This window comes from Nerophis ophidion, linkage group LG24 (genome assembly GCF_033978795.1).
Source record: "Nerophis ophidion isolate RoL-2023_Sa linkage group LG24, RoL_Noph_v1.0, whole genome shotgun sequence".
NCBI classification, from domain to species: Eukaryota; Metazoa; Chordata; class Actinopteri; order Syngnathiformes; family Syngnathidae; genus Nerophis; species Nerophis ophidion.
Genome location: NC_084634.1, coordinates 10700820 through 10725408, shown reverse-complemented (window position 1 = coordinate 10725408; position 24589 = coordinate 10700820). Strand labels below are relative to the sequence as shown.

Sequence of the window (24589 nt, the reverse complement as noted above, 5' to 3'; positions counted from 1 at the left end):
ACTTCTGTAGGTTCAAAGATCCTTTATGAACATGCATTATGTTCAAATAGCTTTTAAAGAGGCTCAAAGATCCTTTATTAACATCTTGTTAAGTTTCAAAGATCTTTTATTAACATGCATTTGGTTCAAATAGCTTTTATAGAGGTTCAAAGATCCTTTATTAACCAATAAGTTCCAAATATATTTTTTTAACATGCATTATGTTCAAAGATCCTTTATTAACATGCATTAGGTTGAAAGAGCTTTTATAGAGGTTCAGAGAGCATTTATTAGCATGTATTAGCTTCAAAGATCTTTTATTAACATCAATTGGGTTCAAAAATCCTTTAATAACATGCATTAGGTTCTAAGATCTTTTACGGAGGTTCAAAGATCATTTATTAACATCCATTAAGTTTCAAAAATAGTTTATTCACATCCTTTAGGTTCAAAGTTCCTTTATTAACGTTCATTAGGTTCAAAGATCATTTATTAACATCCATTAGGTTTCAAATATCGTATATTCACGTCCATTAGGTTCAAAGATCCTTTATTAACGTTCATAAGGTTCAAAGATCCTGTATTAATGTCCATTAGTTTCAAAAATAGTTTATTAACGTCCATTAGGTTCAAAGATCCTTTATTAACGTTCATAAGGTTCAAAGATCCTGTATTAATGTCCATTAGTTTCAAAAATAGTTTATTAACGTCCATTAGGTTCAAAGATTTTTTTATAGAGGTTCAAAGATCCGTTATTTACGTCCAGTAAGTTCCAAAGATCTTTTATGAACATGCATTACGTTTACAGATATTTTATAGACATCCATTAAGTTTTAAAGATCTTTTATAGAGCTTCAAAGATCCTTTTTTAACATCCTTTAGGTTCAAAGAAAAGTAATTCATGTCCATTAAGTTCAAAGATCCTTTATTAACGTCCATTAGGCTCTAAGATATTTTATTAACGTCCATTAGATTCACATACCCTTTATTAACGGCCATTAGGTTCAAAGATCCTTTATTATCGTCCATTAGGTTCAAATATGTTTTATTAACATCCATTAGGTTCAAAGATCTTTTATGGAGGTTCAAAGATCCTTTATCAACATCCATTAGGTTTCAAATATCTTTTGTAGAGATTCAAAGATCCTTAATTGACGTCCAATAGGTTCAAAGATGTTTTAATAACATCCATTAGGTTCAAAGATCTTTCATAGAGGTTCAAAGATCCTTTATTAACATCCATTAAGTTTCAAAGATATTTTATAGAGATACTAAGGTCCTTTAATAAAATAGATTAGGTTCAAAGATATTTTGTTAATGTCCATTAGGTTCAATGATCCTTTATTAGCAGCGTCCATTAGGTTCAAAGATCCTTTATTTACGTCCGTTTGGTTAAAATATCCTTTATTGAGGTTCAAAGATCTTTTATTAATGCCCATTAGGTTCAAAGATCTTTTATGGACGTCCATTAGGTTCAAAGATATTTTTCTAACATCCATTAGGTTCAAAGATATTTTATGAACGTTTATTAGGTTCAAAGATCCTTTATTTACGTCCGTTTGGTTAGAATATCCTTTATTGAGGTTCAAAGATCTTTTATTAATGTCCATTAGAGTCAAAGGTCCTTTATTAATGTCTATTAGGTTCAAAGATATTTTAAGAACGTCCATTAGGTTCAAAGTTCTTTTATTAACCAATAAGTTCCAAATATATTTTATTAACATGCATTAGGTTCAAAGATCCTTTATTAACATGCATTAGGTTGAAAGAGCCTTTATAGAGGTTCAGAGAGCATTTATTAGCATGTATTAGCTTCAAAGATCTTTTATTAACATCAATTGGGTTCAAAAATCCTTTAATAACATGCATTAGGTTCAAAGATCATTTATTAACATCCATTAAGTTTCAAAAATAGTTTATTCACATCCTTTAGGTTCAAAGATCCTTTATTAACGTTCATTAGGTTCAAAGATCATTTATTAACATCCATTAGGTTTCAAATATCTTTTATTCACGTCCATTAGGTTCAAAGATCCTTTATTAACGTTCATAAGGTTCAAAGATCCTGTATTAATGTCCATTAGTTTCAAAAATCCTGTATTAATGTCCATTAGTTTCAAAAATAGTTTAGTAACGTCCATTAGGATCAAACATTTTTTATAGAGGTTCAAAGATCCGTTATTAACGTCCAATAAGTTTCAAAGCTCTTTTATGAACATGCATTACGTTTAAAGATATTTTATAGACATCCATTAAGTTTTAAAGATCTTTTATAGAGCTTCAAAGATCCTTTTTTAACATCCTTTAGGTTCAAAGAAAAGTAATTCATGTCCATTAAGTTCAAAGATCCTTTATTGACGTCCATTAGGTTCAAAGATATTTTATTAACGTCCATTAGATTCAAAGATCCTTTATTATCGTCCATTAGGTTCAAAAATGTTTTATTAACATCCATTAGGTTCAAAGATCTTTTATGGAGGTTCAAAGATCCTTTATCAACATCCATTAGGTTTCAAATATCTTTTGTAGAGATTCAAAGATCCTTAATTAACGTCCAATAGGTTCAAAGATCTTTTAATAACATCCATTAGGTTCAAAGGTCTTTCATAGAGGTTCAAAGATCCTTTATTAACATCCATTAAGTTTCAAAGATATTTTATAGAGATACTAAGGTCCTTTAATAAAATAGATTAGGTTCAAAGATCTTTTGTTAATGTCCATTAGGTTCAAATATCCTTTATTAGCAGCGTCCATTAGGTTCAAAGATATTTTATGAACGTCTATTAGGTTCAAAGATCCTTTATTTATGTCCGTTTGGTTAAAGTATCCTTTATTGAGGTTCAAAGATATTTTATTAATGTCCATTAGGTTCAAAGATCTTTCATAGAGGTTCAAAGATCCTTTATTAACATCCATTAAGTTTCAAAGATATTTTATAGAGATACTAAGGTCCTTTAATAAAATAGATTAGGTTCAAATATCTTTTGTTAATGTTCTTAGGGTTCAAAGATCCTTTATTAGCAGCGTCCATTAAGTTCAAAGATATTTTATGAACTCCTATTAGGTTCAAAGATCCTTTATTTACGTCCGTTTGGTTAAAATATCCTTCATTGAGGTTCAAAGATCTTTTATTAATGTCCATTAGGTTCAAAGATCTTTTATTAATATCCATCAGGGTCAAATGTCTTTTATGGACGTCCATTAGGTCCAAATATATTTAATGAACGTCCATTAGGTTCAAAGATCCTTTATTACCGCCCATTAAGTTCAAAGATCTTTTATTAACGTCCATTAGGGTCAAAGATACTTAAAAAACGTCCATTTGGTTAAAATATCCTTTATTGAGGTTAAAAGATCCTTTATTAACCTCCATTAGGTTTTAAAGATATTTTATTAACATCCATTAGGTTCAAAGATCCTTTATTAACGTCCATTAAGTTCAAAGATCTTTTATGAAGGTCCATTAGGTTCAAAAATACTTTATTAATGTCCATTTGATTAAAATATCCTTTATTGAGTTCAAAGACCCCTTATTAACGTCCATTAGGTTCAAAGATCCTTTATAAACATCCATTAGGTTGAAATATTCTTTATTAACGTCCATTAAGTTCTAATATATTTAATGAACGTCCATTAAGTTCAAAGATCTTTTATGAACGTCCATTAGGTTCAAACATATTTCATTAATGTCCATTTGGTTAAAATATCCTTTATTGTGTTTCAAAGATCCTTTATTAACGTCCATTAGGTTCACAGATATTTTACTAACATCCATTAGGTTCAAATATCCTTTATTAACGTCCATTAAGTTCAAAGATCTTTTATTAAGGTCTATTAGGTTCAAATTTATTTTATTAACATCCATTAGGTTCAAAGATATTTTATTAACATCCATTACTTTCAAAGATATTTTATTAACATCCATTAGGTTCAAAGATATTTTATTAACATCCATTACTTTCAAAGATATTTTATTAACATCCATTACATTCAAAGGTCCTTTATTAACATCTATTAGGTTGAAAGATTCTTTATTAGCTTCCATTAAGTTCAAATATATTTTACTAACGTCCATTAGGTTCAAAGATCCTTTATTAACGTCCATTAAGTTCAAAGATCTTTTATGAACGCCCATTAGGTACAAACATATTTTATTAATGTCCATTTGGTTAAAATATCCTTTTTTTAAGTTCAAAGATCCTTTACGAACGTCCATTAGGTTAAAAAATATTGTATCAACATCAATTGGGTTCAAAGATCCTTTATTGACGTCTATTAAGTTCAAAGCTCTTTTATGAACGTCCATTAGGTTCAAAAATATTTTATTAACGTCCATTTGGTTAAAATATCCTTTATTGAGGTTCAAAGTTCCTTTATTAACGTCCATTAGGTTAAAAAATATTAAATTAACATCAATTGGGTTCAAAGATCCTTTATTAACGTCCATTAGGTTCAAAGATATTTTACTAACATCCATTAGATTCAAATATCCTTTATTAGCGTCCATTAAGTTAAAATATCATTTATTGAGGTTCAAAGATCCTTTATTAACCTCCAGTACGTTTTAAAGATCCTTTATTAACGTCCATTAGATTAAAAAATATTGTATCAACATCAATTGGGTTCAAAGATTCTTTATTGACGTCTATTAAGTTCAAAGCTCTTTTATGAACGTCAATTAGGTTCAAAAATATTTTATTAACGTCCATTTGGTTAAAATATCCTTTATTGAGGTTCAAAGTTCCTTTATTAACGTCCATTAGGTTAAAAAATATTAAATTAACATCAATTGGGTTCAAAGATCCTTTATTAACGTTCATTAGGTTCAAAGATATTTTACTAACATCCATTAGGTTCAAATATCCTTTATTAGCGTCCATTAAGTTAAAATATAATTTATTGAGGTTCAAAGATCCTTTATTAACCTCCAGTACGTTTTAAAGATCCTTTATTAACGTCCATTAGATTCAAAAATAATTCATTAACATCAATTGGGTTCAAAGATCCTTTATTAACGTCCATTAGGTTCAAATATCTTTCATTAACATCCATTAGGTTCAAAGATCCTTTATTAACGTCCATTAGGTTCAAAGATATTTTACTAACATCCATTAGGTTCAAATATCCTTTATTAACGTCCATTAAGTTCATAGATCTTTTATGAAGGTCCATTAGGTTCAAATTTATTTTATTAACGTTCATTAGGTTCAAAGATACTTTATTAATGTCCATTTGGTTAAAAGATCCTTTATTGAGTTTAAAGATCCTTTATTAACGTCCATTAGGTTCAAAGATATTTTATTAACATCCATTAGGTTCAAAGATATTTTATTAACATCCATTACGTTCAAAGATCCTTTATTAACATCTATTAGGTTGAAAGATTCTTTATTAGCGTCCATTAAGTTCAAAGATATTTTATGAACGTCCATTAGGTTCAAACATATTTTATTAACGTCCATTTGGTTAAAATATCCTTTATTGTGTTTCAAAGATCCTTTATTAACGTCCATTAGGTTCAAAAATATTTTGTTAACATCAATTGGGTTCAAAGATCCTTTATTAACGTCCATTAGGTTCAAAGATATTTTACTAACATCCATTAGGTTCAAATATATTTTATTAACGTCCATTAAGTTAAAATATCATTTATTGAGGTTCAAAGATCATTTATTAACCTCCATTAGGTTTTAAAGATCCTTTATTAACGTCCATTAGGTTAAAAAATATTTCATTAACATCAATTGGGTTCAAAGATCCTTTATTAACGTCCATTAGGTTCAAATATCTTTCATTAACATCCATTAGGTTCAAAGATCCTTTATTAACGTCCATTAGGTTCAAAGATATTTTACTAACATCCATTAGGTTCAAATATCCATTATTAGCGTCCATTAAGTTAAAATATCATTTATTGAGGTTCGAAGATCATTTATTAACCTCCATTAGGTTTTAAAGATCCTTTATTAACGTCCATTAGGTTCAAAAATATTTCATTAACATCCATTAGGTTCAAAGATCCTTTATTAACGTCCATTATGTTCAAAGATATTTTACTAACATCCATTAGGTTCAAATATCCATTATTAGCGTCCATTAAGTTAAAATATAATTTATTGAGGTTCAAAGATCCTTTAAATTAACGTCCATATATCTTTTATTAACATCCTTCAGGTTCGAGGATCCTTTATTAACGTCCATCAAGTTCAAAGATATTTTATGAACGTCCATTGGGTTCAAATATCTTTTACTAACATTTATTTGGTTCAAAGATCCTTTATTAACGTCCATTAGGTTCAAAGATATTTTACCAACATCCATTAGGTTAAAATATCCATTATTAGCGTCCATTAAGTTAAAATATCATTTTTTTGAGGTTCAAAGATCCTTTAAATAAACGTCCATTACGTTCATATATCTTTTATCAACATCCATTAGGTTGAAATATTCTTTATTAACGTCCATTAAGTTCAAAGATCTTTTATGAACGTCCATTAGGTTCAAACATATTTCATTAATGTCCATTTGGTTAAAATATCCTTTATTGTGTTTCAAAGATCCTTTATTAACGTCCATTAGGTTCAAAGATCTTTTATTAAGGTCCATTAGGTTCAAATTTATTTTATGAACGTTCATTAGGTTCAAAGATAATTTATTAATGTCCATTTGGTTAAAATATCCTTTATTGGGTTTAAAGATCCTTTATTAACATCCATTAGGTTCAAAGATATTTTATTAACATCCATTACATTCAAAGGTCCTTTATTAACATCTATTAGGTTGAAAGATTCTTTATTAGCTTCCATTAAGTTCAAATATATTTTACTAACGTCCATTAGGTTCAAAGATCCTTTATTATCGTCCATTAAGTTCAAAGATCTTTTATGAACACCCATTAGGTACAAACATATTTTATTAACGTCCATTTGGTTCAAATATCCTTTTTTTAAGTTCAAAGATCCTTTACGAACGTCCATTAGGTTAAAAAATATTGTATCAACATCAATTGGGTTCAAAGATCCTTTATTGACGTCTATTAAGTTCAAAGCTCTTTTATGAACGTCCATTAGGTTCAAAAATATTTTATTAACGTCTATTTGGTTAAAATATCCTTTATTGAGGTTCAAAGTTCCTTTATTAACGTCCATTAGGTTAAAAAATATTAAATTAACATCAATTGGGTTCAAAGATCCTTTATTAACGTCCATTAGGTTCAAAGATATTTTACTAACATCCATTAGGTTCAAATATCCTTTATTAGCGTCCATTAAGTTAAAATATCATTTATTGAGGTTCAAAGATCCTTTATTAACCTCCAGTACGTTTTAAAGATCCTTTATTAACGTCCATTAGATTCAAAAATAATTCATTAACATCAATTGGGTTCAAAGATCCTTTATTAACGTCCATTAGGTTCAAATATCTTTCATTAACATCCATTAGGTTCAAAGATCCTTTATTAACGTCCATTAGATTCAAAAATAATTCATTAACATCAATTGGGTTCAAAGATCCTTTATTAACGTCCATTAGGTTCAAAGATCCTTTATTAACGTCCATTAAGTTCATAGATCTTTTATGAAGGTCCATTAGGTTCAAATTTATTTTATTAACGTTCATTAGGTTCAAAGATACTTTATTAATGTCCATTTGGTTAAAAGATCCTTTATTGAGTTTAAAGATCCTTTATTAACGTCCATTAGGTTAAAAAATATTTCATTAACATCAATTGGGTTCAAAGATCCTTTATTAACGTCCATTAGGTTCAAATATCTTTCATTAACATCCATTAGGTTCAAAGATCCTTTATTAACGTCCATTAGGTTCAAAGATATTTTACTAACATCCATTAGGTTCAAATATCCATTATTAGCGTCCATTAAGTTAAAATATCATTTATTGAGGTTCAAAGATCATTTATTAACCTCCATTAGGTTTTAAAGTTCCTTTATTAACGTCCATTAGGTTAAAAAATATTTCATTAACATCAATTGGGTTCAAAGATCCTTTATTAACGTCCATTAGGTTCAAAGATATTTTACTAACATCCATTAGGTTCAAATATCCATTATTAGCATCCATTAAGTTAAAATATCATTTATTGAGGTTCAAAGATCCTTTATTAACCTCCATTAGGTTTTAAAGTTCCTTTATTGACGTCCATTAGGTTCGAAAATATTTCATTAACATCAATTGGGTTCAAAGATCCTTTATTAACGTCCATTAGGTTCAAATATCTTTCATTAATATCCATCAGGTTCAAAGATCCTTTATTAACGTCCATATATCTTTTATTAACATCCTTCAGGTTCAAAGATCCTTTATTAACGTCCATTAAGTTCAAAGATATTTTATGAACGTCCATTGGGTTCAAATATCTTTTATTAACATTTATTTGGTTCAAAGATCCTTTATTAACGTCCATTAGGTTCAAATATCGTTCATTTACTTCCATTAGGTTCAAAGATCCTTTATTAACGTCAATGTTCAATTTTCAATGTTCTAATCAATGTCAGAATCCAACATTGATTAAACGTAGTCAAAAAGCACGTTGTTTCAACGTTATGTTTTGTGCCCGCCGGGCAGGTACCGGACGTACCGGAGGCCGAGGTACAAGGTGGCCTACAAGATGGTGACCGAGATGGAGTGGAAGTGTTGCCATGGATACTCGGGAGAGGACTGCCACGAAGGGCCGAGGGCGACCAGCGACAGCAAGCGGCCCGGCGTCAAGCAGACGGGCGACACACCCGGCGGCGGCGGAGAAAGTGGAGATGGTAACGATCCGCATGATGTCATACTTGTTTGCTGTTACAATTACAGGGGCGGTACAGCTCGGTTGGTAGAGTGGCCGTGCCAGCAACTTGAGGGTTCCAGGTTCGATCCCCGATTCTGCCAACCGAGACACTTTACCCACCTGCACCCAGTGCCACCCACACTGGTTTAAATGTAACTTAGATATTGGGTTTCACTATGCAAAGCACTTTGAGTCACTAGAGAAAAGCGCTATATAAATATAATTCACTTCACCTCACAGTCGCTCTGCTCAACTTTCGTGTTGTTTGACCCGGAAGTTTGTGTGCCAGCAGTTCAATGATCAAATATAGACGAACCCGAGAAAGACTCCCTAACTCCAAAAACGTCTTTAAAAGTCAGCGTATTGATGGTTAGCCCTCGAATGTATCAGAAATGATACATTTTGAGCCCCCTGCCTCATCAGTGTAATTGGTTTGTCCTAAAAAGTCTGACGTATCAGATCAGATGCACGCATTACACGTATAGTCCTCAATGAGGGCAGTGCTGACCTATTAGAGGGCTGTCCATAAATCCTGCAAGATGGCCATGAAGAAGAAACCAGAAACACTTGATTTTTTAAGAGAAACTTTGCCAAATTTAAAGGTATAAGGTCTGAAAAATATATATTTTTTACTGACACATCAGTATGAACAGTTAATTTGTTGATTAAATGTGAAATTACGTAATATTTCCTAGGAAAAATGTGTTGAAAATATATGTATCAAATTTGAAACATCAGGTATAAAATGTTTTGTGTCTCCAAATTAGTCAATTTTATTGCAATTCATACATTATAAATACCATGAAGCAATGCACAGTCTTTAGATGGTTCAAATAAACAAATATAATGTTTTGTAGTTTTCAGATTTTTTCAAAGATTGAAAAAAATTAATTACATTAAAAAAAATACATAAAAACAACATTGGAGGTGCTTTGAAGATTATTTTAAAAAAGTGAATAGTTTATGTTTTGGTTTGTTATAAAACATTAAATTGCGATGATGCCTTTTGACCGACTGTATCAAATATGATACACATTGAAAATCATATATGGAATTAGATTTTTTTGGGGATATTTTTAAAAGATTAGTTGAGAAGGTCAGGATGTTACCCGAACGCCTCCCTAGGGAGGTGTTTAGGGCACGTCCGACCGGTAGGAGGCCACGGGGAAGATCCAGGACACGTTGGGAAGACCATGTCTCCCGGCTGGCCTGGGAACGCCTCGGGATCCCCTGGAAGAGCTGGACGAAGTGGCTTGGGAGAGGAAAGTCTGGGCTTCCCTGCTTAGGCTGCTGCCACCGCGACCCAACCTCGGATAAGTGGAAGAAGATGGATGGATAATGTTTATGTTTTGGTTTGTTATAAAACTTTAAATAGCAAATATATTTTGGGACCGGCTGTATCAAATATGATACACGTTGAAAATCATATATGGAATTAAATTTTTGGGGGGATATTTTTAAAAGATTAGTTGAGAAGGCCAGGATGTCACCCGAACGCTTCCCTTGGGAGGTGTTTAGGGCACGTCCGACCGGTAGGAAGCCACGGGGAAGACCCAGGACACGTTGGGAAGACTATGTCTTCCGGCTGGCCTGAGAACGCATCAGGATCCCCCTGGAAGAGCTGGACGAAGTGGCTTGGGAGAGGAAAGTCTGGGCTTCCCTGCTTAGGCTGCTGCCCCGCGAACCGACCTCGGTTAAGCGCAAGATGGATGGATGAATGGATGGATGGATGGATGGATGGATGGATGGATGGGTAAAGAAACACATAAAAACAACATTGAAGGTGCTTTGAAAATGATTTTAAAAAGTGCATTGTTTATGTTTTGGTTTGTTATAAAACATTAAATTGCAATGATGTTTTGTGACAGGCTGTATCAAATATGATACAAGTTGAAAATCATATGTGGAATTAGACTTTTTATTAGATTTTTTTCAAAAAATTAGTTCAGAAGGTCAGGATGCCACCCGAACGCCTCCCTAGGGAGGTATTTAGGGCACGTCCGACCGGTAGGAGGCCACGGGGAAGACCCAGGACACGTTGGGAAGACTATGTCTCCCAGCTGGCCTGGGAACGCCTCGGGATCCCCTGGAAAGAGCTGGACGAAGTGGCTGGGGAGAGGGAAGTCTGGGCTTCCCTTCTTAGGCTGCTGCCCCTGCGACCCGACCTCGGATAAGCGGAAGATGATGGATGGATGGATGGAAAAAACACATAAAAACAACATTGAATGTGCATTGAAAATTTTTTTTAAAAAGTGTATTGTTTATGTTTTGGTTTGTTACAAAACATTAAGTTGCAATGATATTTTGTGACCGGCTGTATCAAATATGATACATGTAGAAATTCATATATGGAACTAGATTTTTTTTTTTTTAATAGTTCAGAAGCACCCATAATAGCTGCCGTTTCAAATAATTGGAACTTTCTGTTAAGGATTTAGTTGTTCAGTGCATTTGCTCCTTTTTGCACCTCCGTTTTCTGATTGGTGGATGTTGGTTTGGAAAAGGAGAAGAAGACAAGGTTTAGCGCTGGGACCGCTGATATGATATTATTCCAGACTATATTTGGACTTTGAACTTTTCCTTTGTTTGGCACGGACTTGATGTCATTCTTTCCATTATCTGAGGCTCAACATGGAAAGCAGCGGAAACTTTCAACCCTGAGCCAGACTGCATCTGTTGCACCGAACCAGAACCAGAAGCCAAAACCGTCCGTACGGACTTTTCTGGATCCTTCTTTGATAGACAAACATAAACACTTAGGAGCAGGGCTGTCCAACTTTATTTTGAATTAAATGACAGTATAATTGCTGCACACTATCTGCCCTCTGGTGGACATTGTGAGTCATTCAATGAATTGCACAGCATATATGTATATGACCCAACCCAAAAAACCTATTCCACTCATGGCGCAAATAAAGCCACACAAAAAGTCAACACACATAGTCACACATGACACAACCTGCGCACTGAACTTTGTAAATAGAGGTCCAATCACAACACGTATTTAAAAAAAAATTCAAAGATCTTTTATTAACGTCCATTAAGGTCAAAGATCCTTTATTTAACATACATTAGGTTCAAAGCTATTTTATAGACGTTCAAATATCCTTTATTGACATCCATTAGGGCAAAGATCCTTTATTGGCGTCCATTAGGTTCAAAGATCCTTTATTAACATCCATTAGGTTCAAATATCCTTTATTAACATCCATCAGGTTCAAATATATTTTAATAATGTCCAATAGGTTCAAAGATCTTTTATTAATGCCCATCAGGTTCAAAGATCTTTTATTAACGTCCATTAGATTCAAAGATCTTTTATTAACGTCCATTAGATTCAAAGATCCTTTATTAACGTCCATCAAGTTCAAATATCTTTTAATAACGTCCATTAGGTTCAAAGATCTTTTATTAATGCCCATTAGGTTCAAAGATCCTTTATTAACGTCCATTAGGTTCAAAGATCATTTATTAACGTCCTTTAGGTTCAAAGATCTTTTTTTAAAGTCCATTAGGTTCAAAGATCCTTTATTAACATCCATTAGGTTCAAAGATCCTTTATTAACGTCCATAAGGTTCAAAGATCCTTTATTAACGTCCATTAGGTTCAAAGATCCTTTATTAACCTCCATTAGTTTCAAAGATCTTTTATTAACATCCATAAGGTTCAAAGATCTTTTTTTAACGTCCATTAGGTTCAAAGATCCTTTATTAATGTCCATCAGGTTCACATATCTTTTAATAACGTCCATTGGGTTCAAAGATATTTTATTAATGCCCATTAGGTTCAAAGATCCTTTACTAACATCCATTAGAGTCAAAGATATTTTATTAATGCCCATTAGGTTCAAAGATCCTTTATTAACATCCATTAGGTTCAAATATCCTTTATTAACAAGACATTGGGTTCAAAGTTCCTTTATCAATGTCCATTAGGTTAAAATATATTTTAATAACCTCCATTAGGTTCAAAGATCCTTTATTAATGTCCATTAGGTTCAAATATCCTTTATTAATGGCCATTGGGTTCAAAGATCCTTTATTAATCTCCATTAGGTTCAAAGATCTTTTATTAACATCTATAAGGTTCAAAGATCTATTTTGAACGTCCATTAGGTTCAAAGATCCTTTATTAATGCCCATCAGGTTCAAAGATCCTTTGTTAAAGTCCATTAGGTATTTTAGGTATTTTTATTAACTTCCATTCGGTTCAAATATCCTTAGCGTCATTTTAGAAGTATGTTAATGTCTTTTTTTTAACGTTTTATGCTTAGCTATGCTAACTTGTGTGAACATAAGCATGCTAATGTTTTTTTTGTGCTACTTTTTAGCTAACTTTGTATAGTTTAACCCAAAAAGTCGTGGATTTTGATACTCGGCGCAATTTTTGAAATATGTTAATGTCTTTATTATTCAAGCATGCTAGCGTTTTATGCTTAGCTATGGTAACTTGTATGAACATAAGCATGCTAACGGGTTTTTTTTTTGCTAGTTTTTAGCTGACTTTGTAAGTTTTAACCCTAAAAGTCATAGATTTTGATGCTTGGCGCCCTCTTGGAAGTATGTTGATGTCGCTTTTTTTTACAGTTTTATGCTTAGCTTTGCTAACTTGTGTGAACATAAGCATGCTAACGGGTTTTTTTTTTTTGCTAGTTTTTAGCTAACTTTGTATGTTTTAACCCTAAAAGTCACAAGTTTTGACACTTGGCGCCATTTTAGAAGTATGTTGATGTCTCTTTTATTCAAGTATGCTAACGTTTTTTTGCTAGTTTTTAGCTAACTTTGTATGTTTTAACCCTAAAAGTCATGAGTTTTGATACTTGGCGTCATTTTATAAGTATGTTAATGTCTCTTTTATTCAAGTATGCTAACGTTTTGTTGCTAGTTTATAGCTAATGTTGTATGTTTTAACCCTAAAATTCATGGATTTTGATACTTGGCGCCCTCTTGGAAGTATGTTAATGTCTTAATTTTTTTATGTTTTATGCTTAGCTATGCTAACTTGTGTGAACATAAGCATGCTAATGTTTTTTTTTTGCTAGTTTTTTAGCTAACTTTGTATATTTAACCCTAAAAGACATGGATTTTGATACTTGGCGCCATTTATGAAGTATGTCAATTTCTCTTTTATTCAAGTATGCTAGCATTTTATGCTTAGCTATGCTAACTTGTGTGAACATAAGCATGCTGTTTTGTTTTTTTTTTGCTAGTTTTTAGCTAACTTTGTATATTTTAACCCTAAAAGTCATGAGTTTTGATACTTGGAGTCATTTTAGAAGTGTGTTAATGTCTCTTTTATTCAAGTATGCTAACGTTTTTTTGCTATTTTATAGCTAACTTTGTACGTTTTAACCCTAAAAGTCATGAATTTTGATACTGGGCGTCATTTTAGAAGTATGTTAATGTCTCTTTTTTTTTTACGTTTTATGCTTAGGTATGCTAACTTGTGTGAACATAAGCATGTTAACTGTTTTTTTTTGCTAGTTTTTAGCTAACTTTGTTTGTTTTAACTTTAAAAGTCATGAGTTTTGATACTTTGCGTCATTTTAGAAGTAATGGGCATGTCTCTTTTATTCATTTATGCTAACGTTTTTTTTTTTGTGCTAATTTTGTACATTTAAACCTACAAGTCATGAATCGTGTAGCTTGGCGGCTTCTCGCAAGTATGTTAATGTCTCTTTTAATCTAAGATTGCGAGCATTCTATAGAGCTATCCTGCGCAGCTAGGGGGTCCATGAAGATGACTTCTGTTTTGTTTGAGCGGCCGTTTTACTGCCTTGTTCCACACACTGTTTGGAAACAATGAAAAACATTGACGGAATATAATTAATTCCACAACATGTATATCTCCGATTTATAGTCCGGTGAGGTTTATATATGGGGAAAAAAATCCCTGAAATGATGTGGGTGTGGCTTATATACCACTATAGTTTGGAAAATACGGTAATTTTATACCTGATTTAGGCCAAAAATATGTAGAATCTGCTTTAAAAAATCCTCAATGTAGCAAATTCCACTCTTTCGTGTTCACGCCCACAGGTGACAGGGAGAAGGTGAGGAAGCTGGAAGAGACCATCAGCCGCCTGACCAAAGACCTCCACAGCATGCAGACCTCCATCCACGATGTGAACCAGAGGCTGTAAGTCCTGTCTGCTGGTGCTGGTTTTGCTGCTGGTGTTCTCTGTTCTGTCAGACTGGAATAGTCCCGTCCTTTGAAGCAGATCCCGACTGAATGGAGCTATTGTGCCAGCGGACTCAGCCCAGCCGCACATGAAGGAGACCATCAACAACATCCAGAACAAGCTGGACCATCTGTACAACAAGACCCAGGTGACTTTTCTGCTGACTTGTGGGGAACATAAGTGTGCTAACTGTCTTTTGCTGGTTTTTAGGCAATTTTTTTTATGTTTAACCTTAAAAATCATGGTTTTTGATACTTGTAGCCATCTTGGAAGTATGCTTACAGCACTTATGCTAACATGCTAACATTTTATCCTGCTTTCTAACTGATTTTTGTTGGTTCACACCTAGAAATAGGGCATTTTAATACTTGGTGCCATCAAGTACAGTTAGCATGCTAACATTTTACCTTAGCTTCATAGCTAATTTTGTAAGTTTAAACTTAAAAATCATGGATTTTAATACTTGGCGCCATCTTAGATTGTTGCTAACTTGTCCTATGTTATCAAGCTACGGTTAGCATGCTAATGTTTCACCTTAGCTTTATAGCTACTTTTTTATTTTAAAACTTATAAATCATGGATTTTAATACTTGGCGCCATCTAAGATTGTTGCTAACTTGTCTTATGTCGTCAAGCTACGGTTAGCATGCTAACGTTTCACCTTCAATTTGTAACTAATTTTATATGTTTAAACTTAAAAATCATGGATTTTAATACTTGGCGCCATCTCAGATGGTTGCTAACTTGTCCTATGTCATCAAGCTACAGTTAGCATACTAACCTTTCACCTTGGCTTTATAGCTACTTTTTTATTTTAAAACTTAAAAATCATGGATTTTAATACTTGGCGCCATCTTAGATTGTTGCTAACTTGTCTTATGTCGTCAAGCTACAGTTAGCATGCTAATATTTTACCTTATCTTTGTAGCTAATTTTGTAAGTTTAAACTTAAAAATCGTGGATTTTAATACTTGGCGCCATCTTAAATTGTTGCTAACTTGTCTTATGTCATCAAGCTATCGTCAACATGCTAATGTTTTACCTTAGCTTTGTAGCTAATTTTGTATGTTTAAACTTAAAAATCATGGATTTTAATACTTGGCGCCATCTTAAATCATTACTAACTTTTCCTTTGTCATCAAACTATTGTTAGCATGCTAACGTTTTATCTTAGCTTTGTAACTAATTTTATAAGTGTATACTTACAAATCACAGATTTTAATACTTGGCGCCATCTTAGATTGTTGCTAACTTGTCCTATGTCGTCAAGCTATCGTCAGCATGCTAACGTTTCACCTTCACTTTGTAGCTAGTTTGGTATGTATAAACCTAAAAATCATGGATTTTATGACTTGGTGCCATCTTAGATCATTGCTAACTTGTCATATGTCGTCAAGCTATGGTTAGCATGCTAACGTTTCATCTTCGCGTTGTAGCTAATTTTGTATGTTTAAACCTAAAAATCACTTAGCGCTGTCACGCCAAATTTCTTCCCCCTACAAAAACTTTCCCCCCGGAAGACGTTTGGCGTTAATGCTTGAAGGACCCCAATGAGGTTAGAAGGACCTTAAAGCAGCCCACACAGCTGCCTGTTTTAAAAACATTAAATTGGCTTGATTGTCATTGGTGAAAAATAACGGTGAGGAAAAAATATTAGCATTCCAGCATGCTAACCTTTCAATCTATTTTTGCTTCGCTAATTTTGCGGCTGCAACCCTTAAGAGTCATATAACTTGTCTTTTCTCATCAAGCTACGGTTAGCATGATAACGTTTCACCTTCGCTTTGTGAGTAATTTTGTATGTTTAAACCTAAAAATCATGGATTTTAATACTTGGCGCCATCTAAGATTGTTGCTAACTTGTCTTATGTCGTCAAGCTACAGTTAGCATGCTAACGTTTTACCTTAGCTTTGTAGCTAATTTTGTATGTTTAAACTTAAAAATCATGGATTTTAATACTTGGTGCCATCTTAGATCGTTGCTAACTTGTCTTATGTCGTCAAGCTACGGTTAGCATGCTAACATTTCACCTTAGCTTTATAGCTGCTTTTTTATTTTAAAACTTAAAAGTCATGGATTGTAATACTTGGCGCCATCTAAGATTGTTGCTAATTTGTCTCATGTCGTCAAGCTACAGTTAGCATGCTAACATTTTACCTTAGCTTTGTAGCTAATTTTTTAAGTTTGAACTTAAAAATCATGGATTTTAATACTTGGCGCCATCTTAGATGGTTTCTAACTTGTCCTATGTCATCAAGCTACGGTTAGCATGCCAACGTTTTACCTTAACTCTGTAGCTAATTTTGTAAGTTTAAACTTAAAAATCATGGATTTTAATACTTGGCACCATCTTAGATCGTTGCTAACTTGTCCTGTCGTCATGCTAACGTTTTACCTTAGCCTTGTAGCTAATTTTGTATGTTTATGGGAGGTTAAAACATTGATAAAACATTCATAAAATCACTAATTGATTTAAAGTTTTTAAAAAAAAAAAGCCTTTTAACATCATTTTTGGCCAAAACGATCACAAATCCTTCATATGTTGCTATTAGTTTATTCCCACAATCAGTGTTTATGTCACATATTTACAAATATCACATTCCCACATGTTCGAAGTTATGAAGTTCCAACACAGTCGTTCACTTCCCGTCTCAAATCAGTTTTAGAAAAAGACTCAATGTCAAGACCGGAAACATGTCTGGATTACGGACTGTGTTATATTTGATGCGGAATACAATAGACCATGTCGCCTGGTTTTGACCAAAGCTTTTACGTCCTCTTTCAAGTCGGTCATAAGCGTGGCAGATGTGTCAGGTCTGCCGTGCACGTGTTGAAGGCACATGTTGCCTTCAGGCACTAAAAGTCTCTTACCAGGGCACCGTGTGGTTCTTCCCCCCCATGGGGACCAAAGTATCAGATAGAAGTAGTGTTAAAATTATTTTGATACTTTTCTAAATAAAGGGGACCACAAAAATGTCATTATTGGCTTTATTTTAACCAAAAATCTTAGAGTACATTACACATATGTTCCTTGTTGCACGTTTGTCCTTAAATAAAATAGTGAACATACTAGACAACTTGTCTTTTAGTAGTAAGTAAACAAACAAAGTCTGCTGACGTATGCAGTAACATATTGTGTCGTTTTCCATTCTATTATTTTGTCAAAATTATTAAGGACAAGTGGTAGAAAATGAATGAGATGGATTGATAGATCACGAAAATCGCTAATAGTTGTTCGTATTCAAGTCATTGTAGGCACTTTTTGGGCGTTTCTGTCTAGAATAGCGTACTGCCATTAGCTGAAATATTAGCCACCTCTTACTTGCCATATTTTACATCTTAGAATGCATTAAAAACGTGCAGTAGCCCTTTAACGAACCAGATTTTCTGACTGGTTCTAATAATTAAAGTGAAATATGTTGCTATTATTTTATTTATACTGTAATGCAGGGGTCGGGAACCTTTTTGGCTGAGAGAGCCATGAAAGCCAAATATTTAAAAATGTATTTCCGTAAGAGCCATATCATATTTTTTTTACACTGAATACAACTAAATGCGTGCATTTTTAAGTAAGACCAACATTTTTAGAGTATAATAAGTCTCTTATTCTTTTTCATAACATTGTTATTCTGAAGCTAACCAATAATAAATAAAATGTCATGTCTGTTGATCATGTTTTTGCTTGGCCAAGTGCTGTTTGTCTTTTGGACTCTTTAAGTTCCTGTTTTTTTCCCACTCTCTTGTCTGGTTTCCTTGGTTACTCATTTTGTCCACCTCTCTCTGGTGGACAAAATGCCTGCTCACCTGCTTCCCGAGCACTAATCAGAGGCAGTATTTAAGCTCGTCTTTGCCAGTCAGTCGCCCTGGCGTCAATGTGATCTTTTCCTGCTCTGTGCTGACTTGTTTCGTGCCTTGCCATAGTTTCGTGCTTCATGCCATGCCAGGTAAGTTTTGTTTGATTCATGTTCGTAGTCTGTTTATGCGTTAGCTTTGTTCCTTAGCCCAAGTTGTGCCTCCGCTGTGAGCAATTTTTGTTTGTATCTTTTTTTAGTTTAAATTAAGTCATGTTTTTACCTAAATGCCATGTCCCGAGTAGTCCGTCTGCCTTCCTGGGAGAACGACCCTGCAGCAAGCTGCGACCCCCACCCATCGTGACATAAAATACTTCTTACCATTAATGCGACTTCTTGAACAGGTGCGGTAGGAAACGGATGGATGGATTTAAATGCATGAGAATGTTTTGTATTTTGAACGTTATTTTTAGCACTGTGAATTCAAGCGGAATTATTCATAATTATGGTGTTAAGCAATGTCAACTAAGATTTATCTGAGAGCCAGATGCAGTCATCAAAAGAGCCACATCTGGCTCTAGAGCCATACGTTCCCTACCCCTGCTGTAATGGATGGATGATAGATAGATAGATAGATAGATAGATAGATAGATAGATAGATAGATAGATAGATAGATAGATAGATAGATAGATACAAACCCCGTTTCCATATGAGTTGGGAAATTGTTAGATGTAAATATAAATGGAATACAATGATTTGCAAATCCTTTTCAACCCATATTCAGTTGAATGCACTACAAAGACAAGATATTTGATGTTCAAACTCATAAACTTTATTTTTTTTTGCAAATAATAATTAACCTAGAATTTCATAGCTGCTACACGTGCCAAAGTAGTTGGGAAAGGGCATGTTCACCACTGTGTTACATCACCTTTTCTTTTAACAACACTCAATAAACGTTTGGGAACAGAGGAAACTAATTGTTGAAGCTTTATAAGTGGAATTCTTTCCCATTCTTGTTTTATGTAGAGCTTCAGTCGTTCAACAGTCCGGGGTCTCCGCTGTTGTATTTTACACTTCATAATGCGCCACATATTTTCGATTGGAGACAGGTCTGGACTGCAGGTGGGCCAGGAAAGTACCCGCACTCTTTTACTACGAAGTCACACTGTTGTAACACGTGGCTTGGCATTGTCTTGCTGAAATAAGCAGGGGCATCCATGATAATGTTGCTTGGATGACAACATATGTTGCTCCAAAACCTGTATGGACCATTCAGCATTAATGGTGCCTTCACAGATGTGTAAGTTACCCATGCCTTGGGCACTAATACACCCCCATACCATCACAGATGCTGGCTTTTCAACTTTGCGCCTATAACAATCCCGATGGTTATTTTCCTCTTTGTTCTGGAGAACACCACATCCTCTGTTTCCAAATATAATTTGAAATGTGGACTTGTCAGACCACAGACCACTTTTCCACTCTGCATCAGTTCATCTTAGATGAGCTCTGCCCCAGAGAAGCCAGCGGCGTTTCTGGGTGTTGTTGATAAATGGGTTTTGCTTTGCATAGTACAGTTTTAACTTCCACTTACAGATGTAACAACCAACTTTAGTTACTGACAGTGGTTTTATTAAGTGTTCCTGAGCCCATGTGGTGATATCCTTTACACACTGATGTCGGTTTTTGATGCAGTCCCGCCTGAGGGATCAAAGGTCCGTAATATCCTCGCTTACGTGCGGTGATTTCTCCAGATTCTCTGAACCTTTTGATGATTTTACGGACCGTAGATGGTAAAATCCCTAAATTCGTTGCAGTAGCTCGTTGAGAAATGTTGTTCTAAAACTGTTTGACAATTTGCTTACAAATTGGTGACTCTCGCCCCATCCTTGTTTGTGAATTACTTAGCATTTCATGGAAGCTGCTTTTATACCCAATCATGGCACCCACCTGTTCCCAATTAGCCTGCACACCTGTGGGATGTTCCAAATAAGTGTTTGATGAGTATTCCTCAACTTTATCAGTATTTATTGCCACCTTTCCCAACTTCTTTGTCACGTGTTGCTGGCATCAAATTCTAAAGTTAATGATTATTTGCACACAAAAAAATGTTTATGAGTTTGAACATCAAAAATGTTGTCTTTGTAGCATATTCAACTGAATATGGGTTGAAAATGATTTGCAAATCATTGTATTCTGTTTATATTTACATCTAACACAATTTCCCAACTCATATGGAAACGGGGTTTGTAGATAGATAGATAGATAGATAGATAGATAGATAGATAGATAGATAGATAGATAGATAGATAGAACCAACAAAACTATCTATCTATCTATCTTTCAGGAGAGTTCCCTGAGGAAAATTAAAATTCCAGAAGTGAAGTGAATTATATTTATATAGCGCTTTTCTCAAGTGACTCAAAGCGCTTTATATTGTGAAACCCAATATCTAAGTTACATTTAAAACCAGTGTGGTTGGCACTGGGAGCAGGTGGGTAAAGTGTCTTGCCTAAGGACACAACGGCAGTGACTAGGATGGTGCAAGCGGGGATCGAACCTGCAACCCTCAAGTTGCTGGCACGGCCACTCTACCAACCGAGCTATGCCGCCCCAGAAGCAGTGTACAGAGTCGAGATCGAATTTCCATCCATCCATCCATCTTCCTCTGCTTATCCGAGGTCGGGTCACGGGGGCAGCAGCCTAAGCAGGGAAGCCCAGACTTCCCTCTCCCCAGCCACTTCGTCCAGCTCTTCCCGGGGGATCCCGAGGCGTTCCCAGGCCAGCCGGGAGACATAGTCTACCCAACGTGTCCTGGGTCTTCCCCATGGCCTCCTACCGGTAGGACGTGCCCTAAACACCTCCCTAGGGAGACGTTCGGGTGGCATCCTGAGCAGATACCCGAACCACCTCATCTGGCTCCTCTGGATGTGGAGGAGCAGGGGCTCTACTTTGAGTTCGCCCCGGATGGCAGGGCTTCTCACCCTATCATATGGGTGTAAACTCTGGCTGATACTCGTACTTGCCAACCCTCACGATTTTCCCGGGAGACTCCCAAAGTTCAGTGCCCCTCCCGAAAATCTCCCGGGGCAACCATTCCTCCGAATTTCTCCCAATTTCCACCCGGACTACAATATTGGGAGCGTGCCTTGAAGGCACTGCCTTTAGCGTCCTCTACAGCCTGTCGTCACGTCCGCTTTTCCGCCATACAAACAACGTGCCGGTCCAGTCACGTAATATATGCGGCTTTAACAAACACAAGTGAATGCAAGGCATACTTGATCAACAGCCATAAGGGTCACACTGAGGGTGGCCGTGTAAACAACTTTAACACTTTTACAAATATGCGCCACACTGTGAAGCCACACCAAACAAGAATGACAAAAACATTTCGGGAGAACATCCGCACCGCATGTGACTATAAAGCTACATAAATCTTGCTTGTTTAATATTCAATGCAAAACTTGTTTGGGTTCCTATTAAAAGGTTAATTTGTTCAACCTCGGCCCGCGGCTTTGTTCCGTTTTAAATTTTGGCCCACTCTGTATTTGAGTTTGACACCCCTGCCCTATCACTAAGGGAGAGCCCCCCATTCGGCGGAGGAAACTCATTTCGGCCGCTTGTACCCGTGATCTTATCCTTCCGGTCATGACCCAAAGCTCATGACCATAGGTGAGGATGGGAACTTAGATGGACCAGTAAATTGAGAGCTTTGCCTTCCGGCTCAGCTCCTTCTTCACCACAACGGATCGATACAGCGTCCGCATTACCGAAGACGCCGCACCCATCCGCCTGTCGATCTCACGATCCACTCTTCCCCCACTCGTGAACAAGACTCCTCGGTGCTTGAACTCCTCCACTTGGGGCAGGGTCTCCTCCCCAACCCGGAGATGGCACTCCACGCTTTTCCGGGCAAGAACCATGGACTCGGACTTGGAGGTGCTGATTCTCAACCCGGTCGGTTCACACTCGATCCAGTGAGAGCTGAAAATCCTGGCCAGATGAAGCCGTCAGGACCACATCATCTGCAAAAAGCAGAGACCTAATCCTGCGGCCACCAAACCGGATCCCCTCAACGCCTTGACTGCGCCTAAAAATTCTGTCCTTAAAAGTCAAGAGATTGAATTTTGGAAACAAAGTAGAAAACTGTACAACTCCCAGAGAGGAGTTGTGCAGTCTGATCTCTTGTGAGACAGGAGTTTTCTTGAGTCTATTAGTCCTGCACTGAACAGGCTCCTCTGGCTACTGATACTGGTATGCAGAGGGTGACTGGCATCATCCAGGATGCTCACCAGTTTTTCCACAGTCCTCTTCTCTGCCACCGTCACCAGGGAGTCCAGTTTTATTCCGATCCTAGAACCGGCCTGCCCTGATCAGTTTCTCCAGTCTGGAGCTGTCCGTCTTAGATGTACTCCCCCCGCCCCCAGACCACTACCATGTAGTACATACAGAACACCATCTGGCCACCACAGACTGGTAGTACATCCACAAGAGTTTCTTTTACAGATGTTGAAGGAGCCTCCTCAGGAAGTAAAGCCTGCTCGGTCCGTGTTAACGGTCCAGTCCAGCTTATTTTTCACCCACACCCCGAGGTACTTGAGTGAGTCCACGGTCTGTACCTGGACTCCCTCGATCAAAATAGGTTGTGGCCTTGTACTCGACATCCCAAAGTCAATGACCAGCTCCTCGGTCTTTACCGGACTGATCTGCAAGAGGTTCCTGTGGCGCCAGACAGAAACCACGCTGTTGTAACAATTGTCTTGCTGAAATAAGCAGGGGCGTCCATGATAATGTTGCTTGGATGACAACATATGTTGCTCCAAAACGTCTGGTGCCATTAAACTACATCACACTATATTTGTTCATTTACTGTTACTTTCTCTTTCAACATGTTCTATCTACACTTCTGTTAAAATGTAATAATCACTTACTGCGACTTGTCCAGGGTGTACCCTGCCTTCCTCCCGAATGCAGCTGAGATAGGCTCCAGCGACCCCAAAAGGAAATCGGTGGATGGACTTACTCTTCTCCTGTTTGGATGCTTTACATTAGTTTTGGATGATATCACAAATTTAGGTATCAATCCGATACCAAGTCGTTACAGGATCATACATTGGTCATATTTAGAGATGTCCGATAATGGCTTTTTTTGCCGATATCCCGATATTGTCCAACTCTTAATTACCGATTCCGATATCAACCGATACTGATATATACAGTCGTGGAATCAACACATTATTATGCCTAATTTTGTTGTGATGCTCCATCTAACAAGGTTTTTCAAAATAAATCAACTCAAGTTATGGAAAAAAAAAATGCCAACATGGCACTGCCATATTTATTATTGAAGTCACAAAGTGCATTATTTTTTTTAAACATGCCTCAAAACAGCAGCTTGGAATTTGGGACATGCTCTCCCCGAGAGAGCATGAGGAGGTTGAGGTGGGCGGGGCTGGGGGTGTATATTGTAGCCTCCCGGAAGAGTTAGTGCTGCAAGGGATTCCGGGTATTTTTTTCTGTTGTGTTTATCCAATCCAATCCAATCCACTTTATTTATATAGCACATTTAAACAACAAAATGTTTCCAAAGCGAAGTGAATGATATTTATATAGCGCTTTTTCTCTAGTGACTCAAAGCGCTTTACATAGTGAAACCCAATATCTAAGTTACATTTAAACCAGTGTGGGTGACACTGGGAGCAGGTGGGTAAAGTGTCTTGCCCAAGGACACAACGGCAGTGACTAGGATGGCGGAACCGGGGATCGAACCTGCAACCCTCAAGTTGCTGGCACGGCCGCTCTACCAACCGAGCTATACTGCACAACAATATTAAAAAC

General features: G+C 35.7%; 1 protein-coding gene across 1 annotated transcript in view; it reads left to right on the top strand.

Moving 5' to 3' along the window:
* The window catches only part of emilin1a (elastin microfibril interfacer 1a), a 110840-nt gene that overhangs the window by 57070 nt on the left and 29181 nt on the right, over positions 1 to 24589 (top strand). Inside the window, exons 3-5 of the mRNA XM_061886289.1 lie at positions 8566 to 8753; positions 14813 to 14912; positions 14995 to 15103. Of these exons, the coding sequence (XP_061742273.1) occupies positions 8566 to 8753; positions 14813 to 14912; positions 14995 to 15103 (397 nt within the window). The remainder of the gene's footprint in view (positions 1 to 8565; positions 8754 to 14812; positions 14913 to 14994; positions 15104 to 24589) is intronic.